The sequence below is a fragment of the Haemaphysalis longicornis genome, unplaced genomic scaffold (assembly GCF_048455015.1).
Source record: "Haemaphysalis longicornis isolate Haplotype H1 unplaced genomic scaffold, Haemaphysalis longicornis Haplotype H1 scaffold_2, whole genome shotgun sequence".
Classification (NCBI taxonomy): Eukaryota; Metazoa; Arthropoda; class Arachnida; order Ixodida; family Ixodidae; genus Haemaphysalis; species Haemaphysalis longicornis.
In genome coordinates, this window is record NW_027526295.1 from 68,576,752 (window position 1) to 68,601,655 (window position 24,904).

The 24,904-nt window shown below is 47.1% G+C and overlaps 1 protein-coding gene across 1 annotated transcript in view; it reads left to right on the forward strand.

The window, feature by feature from the left end:
* LOC144168968 (uncharacterized) overlaps window positions 1-15,091 on the forward strand; it is a 39,359-nt gene extending 24,268 nt beyond the window's left edge. The window contains exon 2 of the mRNA XM_077697972.1: window positions 11,131-15,091. Within this exon, the coding sequence (XP_077554098.1) occupies window positions 11,131-11,505 (375 nt within the window). The 3' untranslated portion in view covers window positions 11,506-15,091. The remainder of the gene's footprint in view (window positions 1-11,130) is intronic.
* Window positions 15,092-24,904: the final 9,813 nt, after the last annotated feature.

Consider the following 24,904-nt stretch of genomic DNA (forward strand, 5'->3'; position numbering starts at 1 on the left):
TTGGATGACTTTTAGTAGGGGTGGGAAATTTTTAATGCTGAAGTTGAAGAGTTGTAGAAATACTAGCGACCTTTGTGGAGTTCGCTTTGGTATTTATTTATTATTTATTTAGAATACTTTCAAGGCCCGGAGGCTTTACAGAAAGGAGTGATACAAAGGTGGTACATACAGAGGGAAAAAAAAGAAAGCACATTGTCAATTGTCAATTCAGGGCATTTTGTACAGCAATCTTGAATTAAACAGCATCAAGTATATCAACAATGGAGGCAGGAAGGTGGTTCCAGTCATTGCTGGTTGTAGGAATGAAGGAATCGTAATACATGTTAGTACGGCTTGTCGGTATGCCTACTTTATGCACGTGGTCAGATCGAGAAGATATGTACGAGATACAAGTGAAAAGTGAATTTTTCAGAATGAGGTTGTGGTAGAACATTTTATGAAATATGCAGAGGCGATAACATTTTCGACGCAGTGAAAGAGCAGGAAGGTGAAGGGATGTTTTCATCGTGGTTACGCTGGCGTGCCGGGAATAATTTGACAAAATAAAACGAGCTGCTCGGTTTTGTACTGCTTCTAAGGCTGTGACGAGTGAGGTTTGAGAAGGGTCACATACGACGCAGGCGTACTCTAGCTTCGACCGGACTAGTGTTTTGTACAAGGTTAATTTAATCGAGCTAGGCGCAGAGGCGAAATTGCGACGCAGATAACCAAGCATGCGATTAGCATTGTTAGTTACGTAGTCAACATGCGCATTCCAGGTTAGGTTGCTCGAGATATGAAGACCGAGGTATTTGTACATGTTAACAGGCAAAAAGGCGGAGTTGTTAAGAAAATAAAAACTTGAATTCTGTTTGCTGCTCCTAGTTACACGCATTGTTTTGCAGTTGTTAACATTTAGTTTCATCAGCCATTTATCACACCAGCTCGACACATTGTTAAGATCTTCTTGAAGCCTGTGGACGTCACTCGGGTTAGTAATTTTACGATAGATTACACAATCATCCGCAAAAAGCTTGATTGATGAGAATTTAACACAATCAGCAAGGTCATTAATGTAGATAAGAAAAAGTAAGTGCCCCAGTACTGAACCTTGCGGAATGCCCGATTTCACTGCACGAGTATCAGATGAGTAATTGTTAGCTGTTACGTATTGTGTTCTGTTTGAGAGGAAGTCTCTGATCCAGCCAAGAACGTTCACATCAATGTTAAGCTTGCTGAGTTTAAGAATTAATAGGTAGATAGAAACGGTGTCAAATGCTTTAGAGAAGTCGAGAAAGATGCAATCGGTGTCAGCTCCTGTGTCAGCGTTACTAAACAAATCATTGGTAAAAGATATTAGTTGGGTTTCACAAGAGAACATTCGTCTGAAACTATGCTGGGACACATTAAAAAAGGAGTTGGTCTCGAGGAATTCAATAAGGTGAGAATACAGGATGTGCTTTAAAAGTTTGCAAGAAATTGACGTTAAGGAAATGGGGCGGTAGTTATCAACCGAATGAATATTGCCTGATTTATGAGCCTGAACCACCTTTCCCGTCTTCCAATCGCACGGCAAGGTACAAGAGAGCAACGATTGCTCAAAAATCAGAGCAAGGATTATGGACGTAAACAAACCTGTACATTTCAACATCTTCGAATTGATCATATCCGGACCTGTGGTTGAGGAAACTGTCAAATTAATAATAAATTTACTCACACCACCCCAGTCTATAATAATTGGCTCCATCGGTGGGAAACTAACATTGTGTAGTGGTAGATAACAGGTTGGAATACATTGATTGAAAAAAGATGCAAAAGCTTTATTTAAAACAACACAACACTTGTCAGCCGCAACAACCACATCGTTAGGGTAAATTATTGTAATCTGTCTATTTTTAGCTCCAGTAATAATGCTCCAGAATTTTTTCGGGTTGAGAGGCAAACGCGTTATTTAAAACAACACAACACTTGTCAGTGTATGGCTTTTAACACGTCGGATCTAAGGTGCCCAATGCGCGCTGTTGCCGTGCGCTGGCTGAGGAAGAAGACGAAGTATTTCTACGTGTGCTCCTCACAGTTCGTAGATGAGAGACCTTGATGAATGGCTTGTTGCGAAACGTTGTCGAAGGCCCCCTTAATGTCGAAGGCCAAGATGAACCGCTTACAGTGGGCAATAAAGTAACCAGTTCTTCCTCTTTAAGGTGTAGTAATATGTCTTGGGCTGATAGATGTGGGCGGAAGCGGTGCACCGTGTCAGGGAAGTAGCCGTTGTCTTCAATGGAGAGCAAGAGCGGGTAGTGTACCATGTGTTCAAACAGTTTGCCGATACGTGAAGTTAGAGAAATAGGCCTTAGATTGTCGGGGTTCACGAATTTGCCGGGTTCGGGGATCAGAGCGACACCTGCATGTGTCCACTGGAGGGCCAAGGAACCAGACAACCAGCACTCGCTCATGTATTTTAGAAGATTTCCAGTTAGAGAGAAAAAAATATTCGTACAACATTTTATCTATTATGCTAAATGCGGCCAACGCTACTCTAAATCAATGCAATACAGAACAAAGCAGTGTCAAAAAAGAAATTCTGACAAAAAAATCTATCACTCTTCTTAAAGCAATAAACTTTACGACATCTTGCCACTTTACTGTTGTTCCCAGGAAGAGCCTTTGCAGAAATTCCCATTAATTTTTGTCGCGCGAAGAACAGTTCCCGTTATCTGTCACAGCTAAAATGAGGTAGTTGCGTATTTGATATAAGAGAAGTACAATTAAAAGCTCTCTTACTTCCCGTAAGAAAGCATTAAACTGGATCACCGGGGGAAATTCTCGTCTTCGCGTCGGCATTGTAAGCGTCCTGGTCTAGGACACATTTACCAGCGAAGTTGTAACGGCAAGGATACCAGGGTCCCCCGCCGGCGGCCAGAATTTACTCAGCGGTGGCTGTTCGGCGTGTGAAACCATACATAAAAATAGTAAGAAAAATATATCAGAGGATACTGCCTCTCCCACCTATGCAGTACGATTAGAGGGGAAGCCGACTTTAAAGGGATCGGTGCTAGCGTCGTTTTTGTAAGCTTGCTTCCCTACATTTGAGTGTTGGGCAGTCAAGCATGTCCATCTAGGGAAGGAGTATACCGCTTTATACTCCTCTCCACCACCGCCCAACCAGCGCCACTTTTTTTCTGAGCCGCGTGTGCATCTCCCTACGTGAGGTGTCCCTCTCTCCCAGAAATTGCGCAATGACGCGTACTCTTCAGCGCCAACCTCTGCGGCGCACAACAGCCTCAGACGGGATTGGCGTAGCTGCTCCATAATCAAACATAACTGCCTCTGCCCTCCAATCGCATGTGTTTTAGTCGGTGACGTAGAGGTACGGCTGCCGCCCCCATAGTCCCACAAAGCAAATTTCCTATAGGAACCGGGAAGCTGGAGTGGTGGCGCCACCACTCGGCGCTCCCCTCGTTACTGGAGTGGGCCGGCACATTCGACTACGCAGCCTTCCGTTGTTTTTGTCGTGTTTTTTTCGGTGCTTTGTATGTTTAGGTGGTATTGTGAGTGGACATGTGCGACCAAACGAAGTCTAAGTAAATGTGTTTAGTTCTGAGGGGCACGAAAGAGTGCGTAAACTCGTCGGACGCTTCTAAAGTTAGGTATGGGCCTCATGATTTCATTTGGTTTATTTTAGGGTTTAACGCGCCGACGCAACGCTGGCGATGAGGCACGGTGTAGTGGAGGGCGTCGGATTAATTTTGACCACTTAGGATCTTTAACGTGCGCCGAAATCTCATACACACGGGCGTTCTTGCTTTTCGCCTCCATCAGAAAAGCGGCAGCCGCGGCCGGGAATCCAAACCGCGACCTCGTGCTCAGCAGCACAACGCCTTAGCCACTGAGCCACCGCAGCGGGTAATGGGCCGCATTCATATGAGGGCTTTTTCCGGTGCTGCCCACCTGGCTTCACCCGATTTGCGTACGAATAGAATTATTAGTATTATTATTCGTTTCTACCAGTTTAAAATATTATCACTGGTTTCAATTACAACGGTTTCCACACCAGCTCTAACGCTGCGATACCGCGATACGTCCGCTTTGAAGAGAAATGCACTTAGGTAAAAGTTCGATTACCGTGTGACCCTGGAAATGTCGCGGCAGTTTACACATCCTTTCTGCAGCTGTGAGCCTTGTGCCTTTTACCTTCATGAGTGACTGCATGGGAGCCTGAGAGCTGAGGCGGTACTCCCGCGTTTGTAGTGGTCATTTTATCGAGAATCAAAGTAATTCAACAGCCCTACCACAAACCCTCCCCCATACCCTCCCCTGTTTTCCACCAGTGTGAAATAACGACTGGAACCGATAGACGCCCAAGGCGTTAAAAAGTGTGCCTGTGTTTTTAATGCGTAACCATTCTTTAGTGAGTACCTCAACGCAAATGGCGCAATGCCTTGTCAATTTATTTATTATTGTAAGAGTAAATGTAGATGATTGAACGAAAAAAATAAAATTATAACCAAACGGAACAAAAGCCCCCCCCCCAATACGGATAGTGACAGCCAAATCTCGAATATCTGGCACCTATCATCTGTCGCAATCAAACACACAAAAAAATATTTTGAAAACTTATAGGTCGCAGTTACACGTACTATCGCGCTCTTTTGCGTGTCTGATAACACAAACAAGAGAACTGAGGACGAGCTGACGAAATCAACGTGTATTCCACTCCAGCCCTCTCGCGTGATTAGCTGCATGGATTTAGGCATTTCATTCCTACGAGAAAACCCAAGGTTGGAGAAACAGAAAAACCGCATAAACGTTTTACGCATTAATAGACAATTATCCAAATTTCTGGAATTCTTTTCGTGCCGTTGGATTTGTTTGGTCCTACAACTTGTGACAGTTATTTCAGCGTTGCGCACACGACGCAGTTTCCGTTTATTCAAGCGTAAATGGCAGCTTTTGGTAACACGTAACCGCAGCATTCAGTTCAACATTCAACATGGCACATTCCTATCTCTCGTCTTTCAGGCACGCAGTGATTGCTTTTTTGAAAAAAAAAACATTTACCAGCTAACCAGCTACCAAGTCTTTTTACAGGCACAATGCAAGGCTTTTTTCGCGCCAAGCAATACCTTTCTACTATGATGCGGCATCTATTCTGGAAACGATAACGATCCAGGATGGCTGTTGTAAACGTGTTTCTGTGAAGTTAACCACGTTGCAACGTAAGTAATAAAATAACGTAACGTTGTCCCTCAGCTTTTCTCTTTTGGGGTAAAAGAGGCTAGCCCCTGCCACCCCACCTCCCCCCCTCCAAATTCGTCTTTCGCTCGTGCACGACGCCGTTTCTTCTTCAACTGCCAAAGGCGAGCGCCGCGGCATCCTTAGACCGGCTTCCCACGCGGGCTTTGCAGGAGCATTTAGCTGCAATATATTCCTCGATGTACGAAACTGCCCGTAGGCAACAATACTTCATAAAACATTTGCACGGAGGAACTGACTTGAACTTCCAGCTCGACTTCTAGCTTGACGTATTGAGCGTCGTCTACGATTTGCAATTACTGAGTACGGGCGTAAATCATACACATGTCATGCCACGAAAACTTTGCCTCCACTCTCAAGATGTATCAATCTGACAAAGTTCTTGTGGTTATATACGCTTTGCAAGCCGCATCTCAGTAGAACGACCGCAAACCATGCACAAGTACGCCGCGCTGACTGCCACCGGCCTTCCACAGACCAGCGGTTCGCCATGGGCGGCGCTGGTCGCTGAAGCGATGGTTGTGTCATACACGGGCCGCCCGGTCCCTATAGCTGAACCCGAACATCAGAAATCCCACCAGAGCTCCGCCTTCACTGGACGCCTCTCTTTACTCGGTGGGAGGGCACACAGTGAGTACTGGCCTTACGAAACGCTTTCAACGGCAGCATTTGTTTTCGATAACAATCCCCCGCGCAATTAAGCACTCCGTGAAGCTTGTTGTCGTGCCAGGAAATATCCGGCTGTGAACCGAGCTCAACTGTGGAGAGATCAAAGGTGCAGATAGAGGGATAGCCTTCCTCGTTGTCACGAGTAGCCGTTCGGACTGAAGTGTTTGCTTTGATACTAAAAAGGTTACCGGTGTTTCCCGTCCGGGGCAGCCCAAACGTGTATATAGGAGCCTAAAGTCCAGACCTGTGTATAAACAATAGCAAAGGTCATTAGTGATCAGTTTGACATGATTGTGTGACAGCGTGGGGTGGCAATCGTTTTGTTTCTGCATGCAATCGCTCGTTGACTAACTCCGCAAGGACGTCTGTTTCTAGCAGCATTCGCTTGTCAACTGCCACGAGGAAACTGCCGTGAAATATCACCACTTATGACACTGCGTGGGATTTTTTTGTGGCGTTGGCGTGTAAAAGCTTTATCACATTATCTCCGATTGTGTATTTGTGAGCTTGCGAAAGTTGTCGGTTCTGCAACTTGCGAAAATATTGAATGGAAGCATCGGTAACAAGCCTTAGTGCAAGCCATAGAAGGAAACCACCACAATAGATTTCGCTCCTTTCGTACATATTTTTTTATTTTCTGTGAGTAGCGTTGCAGACTGTGTTTTTATAATAACGGCAGAAAACGCTTTAGTGGTACTTTAATAAGTTATGCTGTTTTGCAGGCGCATAGTATTTTATTTTTTGAACAGGTACTCGGAGGTGCCCTCAGTAAGACAGTTTACGTAGTTGGTAACAGGCGCGCCAAAAACAAGAAAGGAACCAATATTCAGAAAATAAAAATTCCAAGTGAGGTAAACTAAAGCGATATCAACTGTTGGGCACCTAAATACAGTGAAAGAAATTAGACAAGCAAAACAATTATTTTGTTTAATTTTAATACGCGTTGAACTTTTTATATTGAAATCAGTCAAAATTGTGCCATAAGATTCTAATAATGCGCACGGTTTGAATGCCTATGCATACACACATGAACGACATGTGATATGCCTAACTTCGTGAGAAAGATCGTAATGCGGAACTGCAAGAGTGGGTGAGTGAAAAAAGTCTTCACTTACAAGCTCGTTGTGATAAATGCCCGGCAGCGCGACATCCCTTGCCTTCCGCGAGGTACTTTGGTTCAGTGGAAAGTCTATTTCTACGTAACGGACTACATCGAACCCCAGCTCATTGCAACATTGCGGGTGCTCTGACATTCATTGTCCCACTATGCCCCCAAGCCTTTTTACGCGAGGCAGATTTTGCACTAATGATACCGAATATTTCGCGTCGTTTTTTGAATAGCTGATTTCTTCTCACAAGACTAAACAGTTGAAATATATTTAGACTAAACATACCTGTGCTACCAAGCTTCCAAACTTCTAGAATCGTTTGCACGGATTTGTACTTTGTACGCGTAAATTCCTAACAACGAAAAGCTGTGTCGGGGTAATTATAACTTCGCGTTGTATTCAAATACCCACCAAATTTATAAAGTTTACTGCCTCCTGCCTAATCGCTCCACCAAGATATTCCGAACTTCGCGCTCAAGTATCACTTAAGCTGGTACCGAGGTCATGGCCGGCCCGGCGCGGTAGAAAGTGCCTATCCATGCCCCTGTTAAAACATCAACAACGAGCATCTCTCGGTAACAAAAACTTTCTAAATACAACGCACTGAATACAAAGAGATTGGACCAACGCCCACAAATCGGTCTGCTGAGATATTGAGAAGTGCAGCCGAAAGCATAATTTCTTCAAGAATTGTATTGCAATAGTCGGCGACCTTGCTGCTAGACGGGTACAGTTGCTAAAAGGTGCGTTCCGGTTAGATGGGTTTGCAGTCATTAAACCGCTTCGCTGATATTTTGTATACAAATAAGGATCAGATTACATGTCAACTAGAAGAAGCTCTCTACATTACCAAAGGAAATAAAGCACGTGTAGGACTGAAGCGTGGATTTTCAAAAGAATTTTTCGTAGAAAATGCTCACTTGTGTACGCAAGCCAGACCCCGACTGTTCGCCTGGTTGCTCGTGTGAACAACCGTAAGCACGATAATAATGAAAAAAGAAAAAAATAAGCATTTGCTGTGCACGCCAACATTTAAGAATTCTATTTCACTATCGGGAAAACCCATGGACGGTGGCTGACACTTTTAGCACTTCTTCTATCAGCATGAAAGGCGCTCGTTATCACCTACACTCATCAGAATGCCTAAATATTTCAGTTTTTCCAACGCGCAAAGACGACCAACCAGGGAAACAGGGCGTGATCAGAGAAACAGCGTGGAACAGGAAAACCAGGGAAACAGCGGCTTTAGAGAGGGCTGGTATACATAAGGGTGCTCCAATACACCAGCCTCTGTGACCCAGGTGTGCGTTCCCACAAGGCAGATGAGCCTGATGGCTCGTTGAGCGAAAAATCTGGCGTGCTGCGTTTGTAGCTGCAAAGCCGCTCCAAAACTTGAGATTGCCTGCGAGCTTTGCACATACCCGCAGAAGTGTATTAGACAACACTTTCCGGAAATTTTCCTGACAATATGCCAAGCAGGGTGCAGGTTTTTATGAGGTGGCATTCCGTATTGGGTCTTCAACCACAACAAACGAGATATGCAACACAATGCGCAACTTTCAAGTCTACAAATTTGAAAGTTCCGCATTGTGCTGCGTACCTCATATGCTGCTGCATCTGTTCGCACCAGCAACCGTTTAGTCAGGCGTAACGTTGCGCTCTGAGATTTGAGAATGTGAAATGACATGAGTGACATGAGTTTTACAGGCACTGCGCTAGGCCAAACGTTGGGAAACCTTCTGTTAGGCCAAACAAGTTCTATTGCACATTACCGCAAAGATGTCTCCGCCAACGCATATTCCTGGAGTTTGCATTTGGTAGGAATTTTAGCAATCGCCCTGTGCTAAAAAAATCCGCCGAGCAGCTAATCCTCCTTTACTCCGCGGCGCAGCAGTCAGCACCGGCCTGGGCCGCACGGCACGGTATTACGTACCGTCACGTTCCGCAGGGGTGTCTGAACGATCGGCACCGTCGTTGGCAGCAACCTTGGCTAAAGGTAGCACCCACGCCATAAAGTGCGCCGCTGATACCTCTGATCCCAACTTAAACATTACTCGCTGCGCCAAACTCTAAGGAGCATTGAGGGGCCTTTATTCGGACATTTATGCTTTAGCATCGCAACCTATGAGAAGTGCTTAGGTGTCCTAGAATAATTTCGTACCAGGAAACAAGCGTGACTTGTGACATACGAAGCAGACTGCCTTCAGTTCAAATCGATGATTTTTAACTGTCGGACTTTCTATCTTTAGAGATTAAATACCCTGCCCTGCCTCGCGGATTGTGACAGCAGGGCGCTTACACAGTCATAGCGAAAAACTGCGGGAACGAAAGAACGACACAAAGAAAGGAAAAAAACATAATAAGCAAAGGATATCGCATATGCATGCAGCAGAATAAAACAAGCGTTCCTTGGGCAGACCAACCGACCTCCTTCGGTGGATATGGCCGGGGACCCCACCACCACCCCCTTCTTTGGCTCTCTCGCAAAACGGGAGGAGAACATACCCGTCATATACGTTTTATGACATAAGACATACTATCGCCACTAAAAAAAGGCAGAACGACGTTGTTACGCAAATCAATTCCGACAGCCAACGGCTGTTGCAAAAGAAATATTCATATATGGGCTGCAAGAGTAATCTGTATAGTGTGTTAATTCGTTTGCACGGAACAGGCAGTATGTACTGGAGTGAAAAATATGTTTCATAACTGCTTCTAACATTTTACTATGTGGTACCAAGCTAAAATTACACTGCAAGTTCCTTCTTTAAAATGAAAGTTTTTCTCAGGTTCCTCAATATTTATACAAGTGCAGCTATCTCCACCTGTACCGTTCCTGTACAGACTAATCTATTTTGCTCTGTATTTGTTGTTCCATTTTATTAACTTCACTTACCACAAATCCATGCCAACCACAATTTTCACGCAATAGGCTTAGGCTAGGGAAGGTAAGCGCGCTCTTTAACTTTTGGAGTGTAAACTGCGGAATTCGCTGAATAAAATCCTTGTTGGCCGCAGTTTTTGCATCCATCAATAATAGCGTTCCAGGAACGATGATATGATAAAATAACGCCTATGAATTTGTAAGTCCTTTTCGTTCTTTTTGTATGCGTAAATGGTTTTTATTCAACTTCTAAACAACCAGACCAGGGGCATCACCAGTCGCAGTCATAAAATGCTCCCTTCGCATAATTTTTGACCGTGAGTGAACCAGTGGTGGGTGGAACGAACGTTTAATACAGGTTTATTGTAGAGTCTATTTGCTGGACATTTTTGTAAACACCGCTCTGCTCCCCATACGTCGGTGTCGCCACGCCTGGCGTCACCAGATTGCTTCAAGAGGATGGTGAGAAGAAACAGCTGCTTGAAATGCACTAGTTATACGGAAATAAGCACATGTGCCCTGGAGGACAACATTCTACCCATCACATACAAAACTAACTTTTAACCTGGGAGTGACTATATAACGTTTGGCACTACTCCTGCCTGCCCTGGGCACCGCAACATAACACATAATGTAACGGTGTTTGTAGGTTATAGTGTTTATGCTATCGCAGTTGCTCCGGCGTTCACACGTACCTTTTTTGCCAAGGAAATCAAGATCTTACAATTTGTTTTATCTTATTCTCTTCGCTATTGAGTGACACCTGGTTTGTCGTCGTAAATATGCAACAGGTGACACGCACTCTAGGCGCAAGTTTCTAAACCTTCTTATCAACTGTCCACGCGTGTGTTTCTGAAAGGTTGCAAGCACGTAAATACCATCTTTATTAGTTCAGTTATCTGCTATCATGGTTTATGTCGGTAAGAGTGGTAGGGCTGAAAATATCCTCGGTCGCAGCAATATATTTAATGAAATCAATCTGTTTAGCTTATAAAAACCCTGAGGAAGACGAAAGCAGTACACGTGTAAACGGGGTGGACCAGATTGTCGACACAGACTTGATCGTGCTTTCAACGAGGAGCGAGATCGCTTATTTGCAGCTGATGACCATCTCTAGAGGCGCGCAAAGGTATTACACTGTTTTTTGCGAGTTTCCGACAATTCCGACAAGAGTGTTTCCGACAAGAGTGTCATTCGCACATCGTAGTCGAACTTGGCTGTCTATTCTGTTCGCAGGCTGCCGGACCTGGCGCGGCACCAGGGATAAAGTTCCCGCCCTCCGAGGTGGTCCTCGACTGCCGGTCGCTAGAACAGCGGCAGCAACAGCACGGCCGGTACGAGCCCGCGCTGCTGAAGGAGTTGTCCGAGGACGGATACGCGCCACGCGACCGCATGGTCGGCTGGTCGTGCATGTTCCTGGCCGCAAGCTTCTTCTTGATCAGCGCTGGAGGCGCCATGCTAGCGCTGTCGTTCAGACTTGAGAGCGAACTAGACTCGCTTACCGCCCACTACAACATCAACACCACGCTGCTGGGCGGCGTCTTGCTGGGACTCGGAGCCGGCTTTATATTGTTGGCCATCGTCAAGGGATGTTGGCACAGGCATCTATGACGAACTCAATCGCAAAAAACGAACTCAGTGCTCGGCCCGAAGGCGGCCATTGTTTGTGTGCAGCGTTCCCACATCTGTGGTACTGGGAAGAGCGGCACAGAATCTGTGACGGTGCTCGTGTTTTCACACTCGTGGGACGAAAACGTTTTCAATTTAACACCTCTGTTGGGCGTTCGTGACAGATGCTGTGAATATACAGCCGTTGCATGAGTAAAATAACGGTGATAAAGGGACATGTGATAAGCGAGAGATGATTTTACCACACACAGGAAGTGGAGCCTTGAAACGCGAAAAAAGGTGTCGAGTAACACAAATCGACCAATCTCTGATACTTTTGACTGCCAATGACGCCAAAATATCCACCTGCTGTAGCGTATTTGGCCACATGCACGAAAAGCACTTTCAGGTAAGGTGGTTAGAGCGTTGTGGAACGCTTGAACCCCCGCCCCCGTTATTTCATGCCGTTCGAACAACCTTAACTATGTAAGCACTGTGGTGATCCTTCAAAAGTTTGTCTTCGCACCATCAACGCACTAGATTAGGCGTACATCACCGAAGTGTATTTTGTACCCTGAAATTCTACGAATCCAGAGGCGGCGGACGACTGCAGAAGGGGAAGTGGGGAACAACGACGTCAATCTCAAATCGTGCACTCATCCTCCCACAATCCACGAACCACCTGTACGTGATCAATTAGCCGCGTGTTGAAGTGAAATCACGAGTTTTCCCTTCTAGCAGTATCATAAATACAGGTGCTTGCAGCTACCATGAAAGCTAAGTGCGTGAATTGAAATATTTAGTTTTGTAACTTTGTGCAGTACGTGAACTTTCCACTTACGTTGTATTGTGTATGTGGTTGCCGCAAGACAATGGACTGACAACGTTCGTTTCCATGCGTATGGTCATCCTGATGGCAGATTTGTTTTCTCTAAATGTGTCACAGAAAGTGCGTAGCGGAAATAATATTCATGGTGGCCATTTTTTGTGCCCAAGTGTCATTACTCTTGCCCTTTAGATGTTTTTTGAAAACAGCGGTCTAGGAGGAAGCGCCAAGTAGGTTTTAGCACCCCTGCTGGCGCAGCGAAGGAGGTTCTAGTATACGTTTCATACCAATGTATGGTAACGAGAAAACTGTCAGCCAAGGGCCGTGCAACGATGAGGCAGACATACTAGCAGCATTCTATTGTTACCATGGCTTGCGACAAGGCTTGCGAGAAAAGCAACAATGGCAGCATTTTTTTCTTCTTCATCTTGAATGGAGCTGACAATAATTTCTGACGAACGAATCATTTCAAAGAGGTACTTTCTTGTTCATAACATTTTTGAAGTACTCTTGAAGAACCATATTACGGTTTTGTTCGCCCACGGGTAACTTCCAAGCTTGTTCATGGGCCATGCAACTAAAAAAGGGAGCACTCCTCTGGGGTTCCGACGCCATGATCGCTGAAGGGCGCGCCGGATTTCAATGACTCCAAATTTTCCTCTAGCGCATATATGCGTAAAACACTGTGAATTCTACAGAGCACAGAATTGCAGTGGTTGAAGCTGTGCTTCCTGAAAAGTAATTAACTGTTTCTCGTGTCACTAGATTAGGTTACAGAGTATTGGCATCTTTTTCACCTATTGGTCCATGCCGCCTCCATGACTGGCCATTGCGCATCACGTGACATTTGTTTACATTCCGACGGTTCATGGGCACCGCCATTTTGTTGTTTATGTTTTTTGCGGCGTTCGAATGTGGTTGCCTCGGCTTGTCCTCCCTGCCCTGCGGCTGCGCGCGACTCGCGTCGTTCCGAACGGGAATCAAAGATAACGCTCTTCGCAGCATTTCCGCTGCAGGTGTGTGTCCGGAGATGCCGTGTTGTTGCTGTGTCTTCTGGAGTTCTGTTTACAAATGACCTGGTCCAATTTAACTGTGAGGCCGCCGAAAGGGCAATCTGGCAACAATGATAAACACCAATATGGCCCCCGTTGCTCACTTGCATGCCTCAGTGACAGTACTCTGTATCTTACCTATTGACAATAGCTGTTTCTTCACACGTCATTCAGTGCACAACCCTAATGATCTGAACTAGTCCTGGAACCTGCAATACGGTCCGCGTCGCAGTTCAAGTGCAGCTCGGGTGCACTTTGACTCAAGTTTTTTCATAATTTAAAGCTTCCTCGTCAGTGCCACACATTGCCAGTTCTCTCCCTCTTAGAAAAGTAATGTACGGAGTGGTCCAAAACACGCTTATTCTGTCAGACGTTGCACAGTAAATGCGTTCATAGTTGCATCGCAAGGCAAAACGCAGACTTTGCTCACCGCAGTCCCCTCTCTACGCGTGAAGGCGCAGTGAATTTCAATGCATCAAGCGTCTCGCATCATTTTCTAATGGCCCTCCCGGTTAGTCTTTCCCCCTATCTCTGTCTTTACACCAGACCCCTGGAAACGAATGAGAACAGATGTTTCACCGCGTGACCACACAAGGCTCTGCCTTCGCGTTGGCTCAAGTTGATGGTGAGATTTACGATACTAGCAACCAGCCACTCTTTGTTTTGTATCTGGAATAAGAAATCTTTCGATATGAACGGCAGCGGGGGTTGAAAAGCAGGCAAACTAGGAATCAGGGACGGGGGCAAACCCATGGCCTGTCGTATTCCAAGCGATTCACGCACGTATGAAGCTGTGAAAAAGCGAACAATAAAACCGCCGAACTGTAGTATTTTTCCCGTGTCAAATTTGCTCAGATGTAAGCCACGTGCGTTGCATATATAGTTCCGGTGCTGGGGAGCCTTTGTGCAAAACACGCCGCCGGAAAGCCCGACTTTGTCTGGGGGTGATCGACCAGTCTGCATTTGTTTCTTTATTTTTGCCAATTGTGAAGGGCGCCAAAGGAAACTTCAGGAAACAGTCAAAGTAGGCGCACTGACCGCATGAAGTCGGCAGCCCATAGATCCCACTAAAAAACGCAAATGAAAGCTAACAGTCAACTATTTTTTTGCGTGTGCAGACCGCGTAACTAGCTACCCATGTTGGGAACGTGTTCGCGTACACTACTAACGCCCAAGGGCGCTGGTTTTCGTTTCCGGCCACGTTCACTGTACGCGATGTTCCATCTCCGCTTGTTCCCTCCCACACGGCATGTGCGCACTCTCCGCAGCCGGTGATACGTCACACCCACGCTGTGAGACCTAGCTTTTCCTTTACTCTCACTCCCGAAGAAGAATAGACACCCTCTCCACTTGCTTCTAACTCCTCTCTCACCCAATATTGTTTTTTCTCGCATGCGCAGTCATTCCTACGAAGCGCCTTCGTGGGCATCGACAGGTGTTTTGCCTTGTCATGTACAGCTTCGCTGTAGAAATAGCAGTCGCAAACGTACCACCGGAGACACTAAAAAAAATTCCCCCGCATTTCCCCGAGGGGGAGAATGTGAAAGTGCGAATGCACGGTTGTCGGCCCGCTTGCGGCGCTTGCGCTCGGCCCCCGCAGCCCACCGCCTCGCCGCCTTCTCTTCCATCTCTTCCATCGGGTTTGTAGTATCACGTGTACACCACGCAGTTATCAAGCCGCTATAACACCGCTGAGTCGCCAACGCACGCCGCTGACGACGTAGTTTGAATGCGTTAAAGATATAAGGCGCGTCACTAACACTGATATCAGCGTCGCGTCCGTGGCTTGGTCGGTAGAGCGTCGCGCTGCGGCCGCAAAGTCCTCGGATCGAAACCTGGCGCCGGATGCTGTTTCTTTTTTAAATATAGAGGAGCACTGCGGACGCCGCCGCCGCCGCCGCCGCCGCCGGCGGTGGATGGTTTGGGGTCGCTTATAAAGTGCATTCGCACTTAAAAGTGGAATAAACGGAAATGGCGGCGTGGATAAGAAGTATCCAGAAGAAAGAAAAATTGCCGGGGTAAAACGCTGGTGAATCAGGTTATTAAGCGATGGCTTGGTTACCGCGCTCAAAGGGCGCAGTGAACGCTCACACAACCGCACCTCAAGATAAAACACAAACTGATCGCCGCAGCCGCCGGTCTCGGCGCGAACGCGCACTGGCCTTGGATGTGGCCAGCGCTTCCTCGTACCATTTCTAATGGCACGCGCTTTATCCTTTTTCCTGTCTCCCTATACACCCCCTGGAACTAACAAGCGGTTAGGTACCTTCACTGCGCAAGCGCAAAAAAGGACGAATTGACCTTGGATGAGCTCACAAGTAACATGGACGCAACCAGGAGAGAGCCGCTTTCTGTGTTGTACCTGGAGTAGAGTGCTTCCGCCCTAAAAATCAGCGAGGCTCTAAAAGGTAGTGAAACTAGTAACCAAGTGTAATTGGAGAAGGAACACATTGGTTTGTCCATTGCTTTTTCGAGAGAGAGGTCAAACTTTATTTGGAGCGGCTGCCGAAAAGGGGGTTCCAGTGGGCCGCGAATGTTCTCGGGAGGTACTCCTCCACCGGCGCTTCGCCTCGCCTGGCACACTGCCCTCGTGCAGGGCCCTGACTTCTTCGGAGTACCCGTCTGAGTGCTTTTTCAGCCTCCCATTGCTATATGAGGGCCAGGAAATGGCTGCGCAAAGACTGTCCGCAGAAAAGCTTTGTTTCGGATGTTGAAAGTGTTGTATACAGCACAAAGTAATGCAATGCGAAAGTACCCTTCCACCTCGAAATAGCAACAACGCCGCCTTCTGAAATTAGTGGATTTTGCTGTTGATGGAAACATAGCTGGTACATTACAGGCTTGTGCCTAAAATAAAAAAAAATAACAGCAGGAAGGTAACCAGAAAGAAATTGCTTGAAGATCCAAAGGACGGGGAATGGAGGACACACTGTATTTGACGACGTTTTCCTGCCGAATGTGTACCAAACAAATACATTATAGCTATTTTGCCAAAAAAAATTAATCCGAAAACCCTAGGGCGTTAACCACAGCAAAATGAAATCACATTGCGACATCGAATGCGCTAGCCATTTTTCAATATTCAATACCGAATATATCTACATGTCTCATTTTATTCTATCATTTATCTGGGCTATTAGATTTTATGTCGTTGGCAATGCTCCAAAGTTGACCTCTGAATCTTTTTTAGGGGCATATCAATTCGACTAAACCCCTATCGAAACTTGGCGCAAAAGCAGCCTTCTCTCCGCAAAGTGACCAAATACAACCCCGTTAGGACAATACTGGTTTCAACAGTATTGTTTCAACAGAACCAGATGTAACTTGCATTTTACAGTTCACAACCAGCCAGTTCTGCGTTTTCTGTCAATCTGTCCCGCCTCATCTTCTATTCCTGGTTCAGGACATCGGCCCCTTTACGTAAGCGTTCGTTTTGGGGCCATCTCATTTAGGAGCGTTCACGCGAGTCAAGTAACGCAAAGGCCCGCAGTATATAGCTGCGCTGTGGTACTGGTACACAGCGAGCTCCACGACATCGGTAACAAAGCAAGCAGCAGCATCGCCTGGCATTGGCGCGAACGCTTCGCCCACCGTGCACACAATGCAGTGAGAGGCTTCCGCACAGCGCGCTGCCCATAGGCACGGTCAGCCGATGCCTGGTGGCGGTTATAAACAAAAAATCTGCAACATGAGCGTAAACACGCTCGGGGAATAAGATTTCACCGTTATCCCACCAGTTTAACACAGCAATTTTCTTTTGCACATTGTATGATTGCCGGTGACTGGTTTACCAGATAAGTAGCTCAGCAAATATTTCAACCTACTGTTCTCACCCCATTATAAGAACGTGTTGGCCTTCTGTACTTTACAGGTTGACAGCGTGTCTTCGAAAGTGTGCGCCCGGCAAAAATGATTTAAGGTAGATCTTGCGCAGGGTTTTTCATGCCTATAGGAGAAATGCCAAGGATTAACAGCGCAGGCTAGCGAAAAACCGTTCTTTACGGGGCGAAACAAAAGGCTTGGCCATGTGAGCGGCACTTCGTCGAACAGCACAGCACCAAACACAAACTGAAGCCTCCATGCTGCCCCTGGATTGAATTGCTGCACTGAGAAGCTGCCCGCGCGCCGCACTTGTCACGCAAGCCACACAACTAAGGGAACAGCGAAAGTGCCCCGCGCTCTCTTTAGCCGTGCATGGAAGAAAACTACTCTTCGTTACAACAACGTGACAAAAAATAAAGCTCTCTTTTTATCGCTCTCTCTCTCTCTCTTTCTCCTTCTCTGACAGCGGCAACCGCAGCGCCCTTGGTGGCCCGCGCTCTTCCTTCAGCCACTGTCCCCGTAGCCTACAAAATTAAAAAAAAAGATTTACAACAAATGTGGTGATATAAGGCCTTAATTTCACGGTTGTGATCGAGAGCCCGAGGACAGGGGTTTGATTCCCTGCCATGGCGGCTGCTTTTCTAATGGAAGCGAATAGCGAAAACGTCCGTGTGTTCGAGATTTCGGCGCACGTTAAAGAACCCCAGGTTAGGGGGGTTCAAGCGCAAGCGGAGAGCAACCGTCGACCGAAAGGCCACCGTAGAGCGGCACACCGGTTATATGCGCAGCGCGCCCGAAGGAGAGGAGACCTCGGAGAGAGAGAGTACTTCACATGCGCAGCACCGCGCACAGCGCCGCCCAACGGAGGAGTGAGAGCGCACTGGGCCGCACACGCTCTCACCTAGGGCCCTATTCTCGACTGCACAAATTGCCGGCATTTCGCCCATGTTTTTTTGCGTAAGCACGACGTAAGCAATCAGTGACGTGCTGCACCTATAGCTATGACGACATGCAGTGTAATTTGACGAGTCACTCATAAAGATCGTTACCAAGGTATCAAATATTGTGCAAGAAAGATATAAAAACGCTTGGCATGTACTATAAAAATTAAGACGGTAGCTGAGGCTGACAAGAAAAACACATTTCTGGAGGTCACATTTGGCGCCAACACCACAAGGCGATCGAGTAACGTTGATCCAAAAGCGAGCGAAAGGCGGATGTCGAGCTAAAGAACATCATACAATTTTTTTACCGCATCTATTTATTTCGTTCAATCGCTTTTATTAACATAGCTGGGCGCTCTGCTTCAATGCAAGCTTTGTTGCGTTATCACCTTGCCTGCCGCCACCGCCGCCACGCCATCGTCTGCTGCTATGTTACAAGTTTATGGCGTGATCACAGAAAAAGACGGCCGCGACCATCGCTTCTATGACACATAAGAGCAGCGAAGCGCTACGCCTGATAACCGCGGAGCACGCCGATGTCGCCGATTCACTCATTCGTCAAGCTCGACTGCAATCAGCGCTGTAATGAACTAAATAGTCACTTTTCATTGTTATTTTTCTCTTGAGTTCGATCATGTGACCCAACAGCTTACTAGGACAAGTATGGACAAATGCCATGCATTGGGTTCTCTTTGTCATGGAGAGGCTGGTACTGCCCTCTTATGTTGCGGTTACGCCAAACAAATAATTTTTATTTTATTTCCAAACATAAAAGCAAAATACTGCATGTTATTTGTATGTTCCATGATCGCTGACTTGGAAGCAGTTGAAACTATAATTTGTTTCGGTAGGAAACATGCTTTAAAGAGCGCGCATGCGAAACTGCGCCTGCTGCAAATTGCCGCACATTTCGCGGCGCCGTAAGCCGGGGCAATATTGTGCCCTATTTTGCTTGTATTTTGCGACAAAAACAGCCGCCATTTTCAAGCTGTTACGTAGCATTACGTCACTTTTACGCAGGCTGAAGTTGCCAATGCATGACGTAATCGTTCCCGCCAACTGTTTAAATTACGTCACGCCTTCTCAGCCAATCACAGAGGGGGTGTGTATTACAAGCAGTATTGTTGTTGAATAGCAAAGACAGGCTTACGTTGTCATGTCCGCTGCATTTAGTCTGGTTTTTCATTGCCGGCCAAGAATTATGCGCCTTTAGTAACGAGAAGTAAGGCAAACTTTACAACTGGTGTCCGCAGACGACAAGAAACGTCAAAATGACGACAGCACACACAACCGTTTTGTCAACCGGAAGCACGTGACCAAAATTGAAAGCCAATCAGAAAAGATTTCCGGAAAATTGCCTGAATTGCAGGCAATTTGTGCAGTCGAGAATAGGGCCCCTAGGCACGCGCCGCCGTCAGTGCGTCTGCCGCGGCTATGACGCAACACAATCCAACACGATCTAATTTAATCCAATCCAATCCAAATCCAATCCAATTCAATCCAATTCAAGCCAAGCCAAGCCAAGCCAAGCCAATCCAATCAAATCCAATCGAATCCAATCGAATCCAATCCAGTGCCCCTCGCTAAGGTGGCTAGAATGGGGAGGTGTGAGTACCGGCGGCGGAAACGTGACTCCAAAGCGCGCAGATGCCACGGGCGGCGCTGTTGACCAAGGCGCGGTAGGGCGCGGTAAGGCGCGCAGCTGGAATGAGCGCGCCGTGGCGCCGCCGGCATCGCGTCGGCTGCATTTCTACCATCAAGGGGGAAACAAACCCGTTGCGGTATGGCGAGCTTTCTGGAAGAGTAAAAGAGAATATTTATCACTAAAAATTTTTATGAGCCCATTTCATTACACCCATGAAATTTAGTTTTACGGGAACAGTTCGCATTGCGTGCAGTTTCAAAAGCACGTTTGCAAATTACGTGAAGTGGCTCCGGCTTCTATTAAAAAAAAACTTGGAGTTGTATAATGTGCACTGACACCGCCCGGTACAGAGGCGTCTTGCATTTCGCTTCCCTCGAAATACGGCCGCCGTCCTCGAGATCGGCACTACCGCATGGGCCTGCAAACTGTCAATAACTGAAGGCGTCTCGGAGTACACCGCGCTTTCTTCTACCCTTAACAAACCGCTATACCGCATGCAGTTATCCCGCTCACATCAGAAATGATAGCAGACGTTGAAGCAACACATCTGGCCTCGTTATGAAATTGTTTATTTACAATGAAAAAAAAACGGTTTATTTACATGTGAAGATACAAATGTAACTATATTTACAGGTGCCCATTAGCACCTGTATATAAGAAACATACAAAAAGCATTTACCGCTGAAAAGAAAACAAGAACTATTCACCGGGGAAGAACTATTTGCAGGTGAAGAAGAAAAAAAAAAGCATTAACAGGTGAGAAAAAAAACAAAAAAAATGTTCATAGTGAGGATACTAAAAGAAGATATGAAGTAGGAAAAACTATTTTCAAGTGAAGAAAAACAAACTACTGACAGGCGATGAAGAAGCAAAAAGTATTTACCGGTGAAGAGAGAACAAAAGTATATTTATTGGGGGAAAAGAAAAAGTATTAACAGCGGAGCTGTTGTACAAGCCGTAAGTTCGCCGTAGCAGAAAATATATACCAAGAAAATGCCGAGCCCTCGTGAGCGCGTGCCCCGCGGCGACCACCGAGCGCCTTCGGCACGGGAAGTGGCTTTAGTTAAAAAAAAAAAAAAAACAGCTCTGTCGTCAAGCCCTACCGCCCATGTAAAAAGAAACAAAAAAAAACTTCAGCGCTAATGCGGAAGTTCCCTCCACCGCTGCCTCGAGAATTGATGAGAAGAGCACGGTACGTGGAAGTCTACAATGCTGAGGATGACTTTGCATCTACCACTCGCCGCGAAGACAACGGTATCTTCGATGCATATGACGACGATTACTAGCTCCCAAACAATGCAACTAATAAACAATGATACTAAAAACTTAACTATGCGTCCGGCAATGCCCAACTACAAGAGCTTCGTCATTCAAGTACTGCGCGTGAATGCAACCTTCCCCGAATTTTTTTACAAGTGAAGAATTAAAAAAAATTGTAAAATTCAGCCTGCATCATGCAAGGTTTCACTGCATTCAGTTTCTTCTCATTACCTTGCTAGTTCACACCTTAAGTAGAAACTGTATCCTCCTAAGGCAATAAAACCGTATAGGGTGAAGCTCAGGGCAGCAGAATGGTCTCGGCAGCCAATCTGCGGCACATCACCCATTGACTAGCGAATTTCTGCCGCGGCTTTATCATGCAAACGTGTTACGCTGAATGCGCAAGTTAGTTTGTTTTCTCCGTGTGCTCCGTCGTCTTCTTTGCTGTCGACAGCATCGCACTCCGAACAAATGCCCGAACGTGAGAACGACGCGAGACAGTCCACAACTATAGTGTTCTAGAATTGGGTACACTATACCACAACTACTATACACTATACTATACTATAACTACTATACCACTATACACTATACTACAATTCTAGTACACTATACCACAACGCACGACGAAGCTGGCCACGGCGAGGGCAGGGAGAGCGCGGGCAGGACGGCGCGGCCGGCTGCGGCTACCGCGCCTCGACGGGCAGCGCCACATTTTCCCTGGTGTCATCTGCGCGCAAGGGAGTCACGCGCGGCCGAAGGAAGGCGCCGCGGTACTCACACCTCCCCATTCTAGCCACCTTACCCTCGCGAGAGAGTGTTCGCTATCGGAGAGGAGAGCGGGAGAGTGGCTGCGGACAACGGACGCACGCGGACATCAACGGACGCACGCTGGAAGGACAGGGCCGCCGACAAGAGATGCTCTGAGCGTCGCATCTAAAATGCTCTGACCATTACGCCATTACTATACTCGGTGACAACTTTCTGTGGCAATGCAGTCAAGGCTACGGAGCCAGAAACGCCTTTTCACTGCGCACCTGGAAGTAGTTGAACATTAATAATTGGCTGGCGGTAACCTCAGCAATTCAGGAATATTTAGTTCTGAAGTTTTAGACTTGCAGTGATAAGTCTACTAAATTGCTAGCCAGAGTATATGAAACAGAGAGCATTTTTTTACATTTTCGGATATTTTTGGTTGCGGCTGTCGCCACTGGCGTCGCAATGGTTCCCTCCCGAAAAAAACAGAACAATTCTTGTCGACTGCTTTCGGCAGCTCGCCACTTCATTCTCCCCATAGGGTTTGTAAAGCTTCGCTGTCTAAACAAACGAAGCGAGTGGTTTGCAAAGTGCACGCCCAAGTGAGACCGATGCGACTGATGTGACTGATGAGACTGACGCCCAAGTGAGACTGAGCCAGTTTCCCGGTGTAAGCGAGCGTGTGCGTAAGCATGTGTGCATGCTGCTCTTTCGGTATACCGCGACCGCGCTAGGTAAGTACGCCGCACATGCCGGTGCTGCTGCCCAGTAGAAGAGTTTACAGATCGGTGCATTCAGTCAAAACTGCAGCGCTTACAAAATTCACTTCTTTTCTGAATGATACAGAGTCCACAGTCGGTCTGAGTTCTCCACTTCACGGACGCTCGGGCCGTGTCCAGTCAAAACGTTGGCCTATGTTTACAAAAAAAGGAAGCGTGTGGAAGGAGACGCCAATATGCCTGCATACTTGGTGATCGTGGTTCAGCGCACTCAACTATGGAGCTTATGCCAAGAAATGAACTGTATCAAATGCGTATCGGTCACGCCGAAACTGAAACCGAAACCAGTTTATTGGGAACTACTTCGCGCAGTAACACAGAGCAGTTAGCTTCCCCCTCCGCCTCCCTCCGTAGCTTTCGCTCCATTGCCACAGAAAGTTGTCCCCGAGTATACACTCCCTAATATATAAAATTTGTGCGCAGCGCGAGCTGCAGCATTCTCGGTCACGGCGCTTTTCTGCTGAGCCGCAGGAAGTGCTCGTGTGATCAGCGAACGCACGGCGGCGTGCGCTTGCTCCTCTGCTGCTACCTCGCAATGCGCCGCAGCCGCCGGCCAGCATGTTGCAAATCGTGTTTGAACCTCCCGTTCAAATGTCACTAGTTTCGGTTTAGCCCCGCACAGAAGACCAGCGAGCCCTTGTTGCATATCGTATTTGAACCCCCTGCGCAAACGTCATGTGGTTTGGATTAGTGGAGAACAGAACAACGTCTGGGGAAAGTGTCAGGGAAAGGGCGCTCCTTGGCGGGGGAAAGCAGTGAGAAAAGACGTGTGAGGGAAAAACAGTGAGGGAGATGACGCCGTAGCCGAACGTGTCGTATTCCACTTCACGCTTGACTAGACGCTCTTCTCAGTTTTCTTTCTTTCGTCGCTGCTGCGTTCGCTCACTTGGTTACGCGGTCATAAACAGACGCCGCTCTCGCGAAGCCCAAGTGATGGCTGCCAAATGGCTGCCCCTAAAACGACCCCAACCCACCGTCGCCGTTTCCGCTCAAATTCTACTTCTCCAAGTAACTGCGAATCCCTCGCGGTAGAAGAGAAACTTCCCCACTTGGAACGCCGACTTAAGCCCATATTTCGTTTTCAGCTTGGAAGGCCTTTCGAGCGACATTTTAGCCGGTGTCTTTCACGGCTGAGTATGCGCAGTTACAGGTTTCCGGTTTATGCATGCACGGTTTGGGGGTAGAAAAAGGGGGAGATGTACGCACAGCTCAGCGCATGCGGGTTGTGCTGGATGGAGATTTAGATGTCCAAATTACATGGCTCAATGCGGTTGGTCGGCTGTCCTCCCTAACTGAGTGGTTCGGGTGCGGATTGATGTCTTGCAGACATCTTACACAAACAGTAACATGCATAGGAGGGGGAAGGAAAACGGACGGCGACATGGTTATACACGAGAATAGAGCTCAAGAGCTTCCAGGTTCTAAATTGTTATGGGATATATGTATGCCGTTCATTTGGAAGAAAAAGAGCAATAATTGAAGCGTTGGCCCGAACACAAGCGCGAATGGGCGGAAAAACAACGTAAAGCTGCTGGCGCAGCCCTTACCGCTTAAATTCAGCTCGTCAAGTAGCGGCGAATTCCTCCCAGATGAACACCACATTGCTCGCTTGGAACGCCGGCGTGAGCCAATATCACTTCTTCAGAGCAGTGTTGTACGTAACGGCGTTACAAGGAACCGCGTTCCTGGAACTAGTTCCTTTTTGGAGGAACGGAGGAACGCCACCGTTTCATTAAGGGCCGGTGGAACTCTAACGGTAACTCGTTGGGTTTTTGAAGGAACGGCAGGAACGGCGTTCCTGCTGTTACTTCGCTAGGATTTGGCTGTTGTTATGCCAAGGCTCGAGTACAAAAATCCACAAGTGGCTACTGCGTTTCTCTTCTGATAAGCTGGTCAATTTGCCCACCCTTCAGCCATCAGTGCTTCTTCGAAGGTCAAAGGCAGAAGAATAACCACGCAGCAGGCCGCAGCTCGTGCTTGCTTTCATGCTGGCTGAACTTACGCGGCGTTCTACGGGTGAATAGCGTAGCCGCGAGAATGCTTTTCACCTTTCATCGTTTGCCTGGGGAGGCCAGGGCGCGTGTCTGGCCGATAGAATTGGTTCCTGGCGGGCAAAGATTGTCTAATACGGGATCCGGAGATTTCGGTGTCGGACCTTTAGGTGCAGGACGTTTCGGTGCGGACATTTCTGTGCACGGACATTTTGGTGCACGACGTCTTGGCTCAGACATTTTGAGTCACGGATGTCCCAGGCATTCTTAGAACATTTTAGCTTTAATATTGTAATTTGGTGACTTGATATGATTTTACGTTCGAGA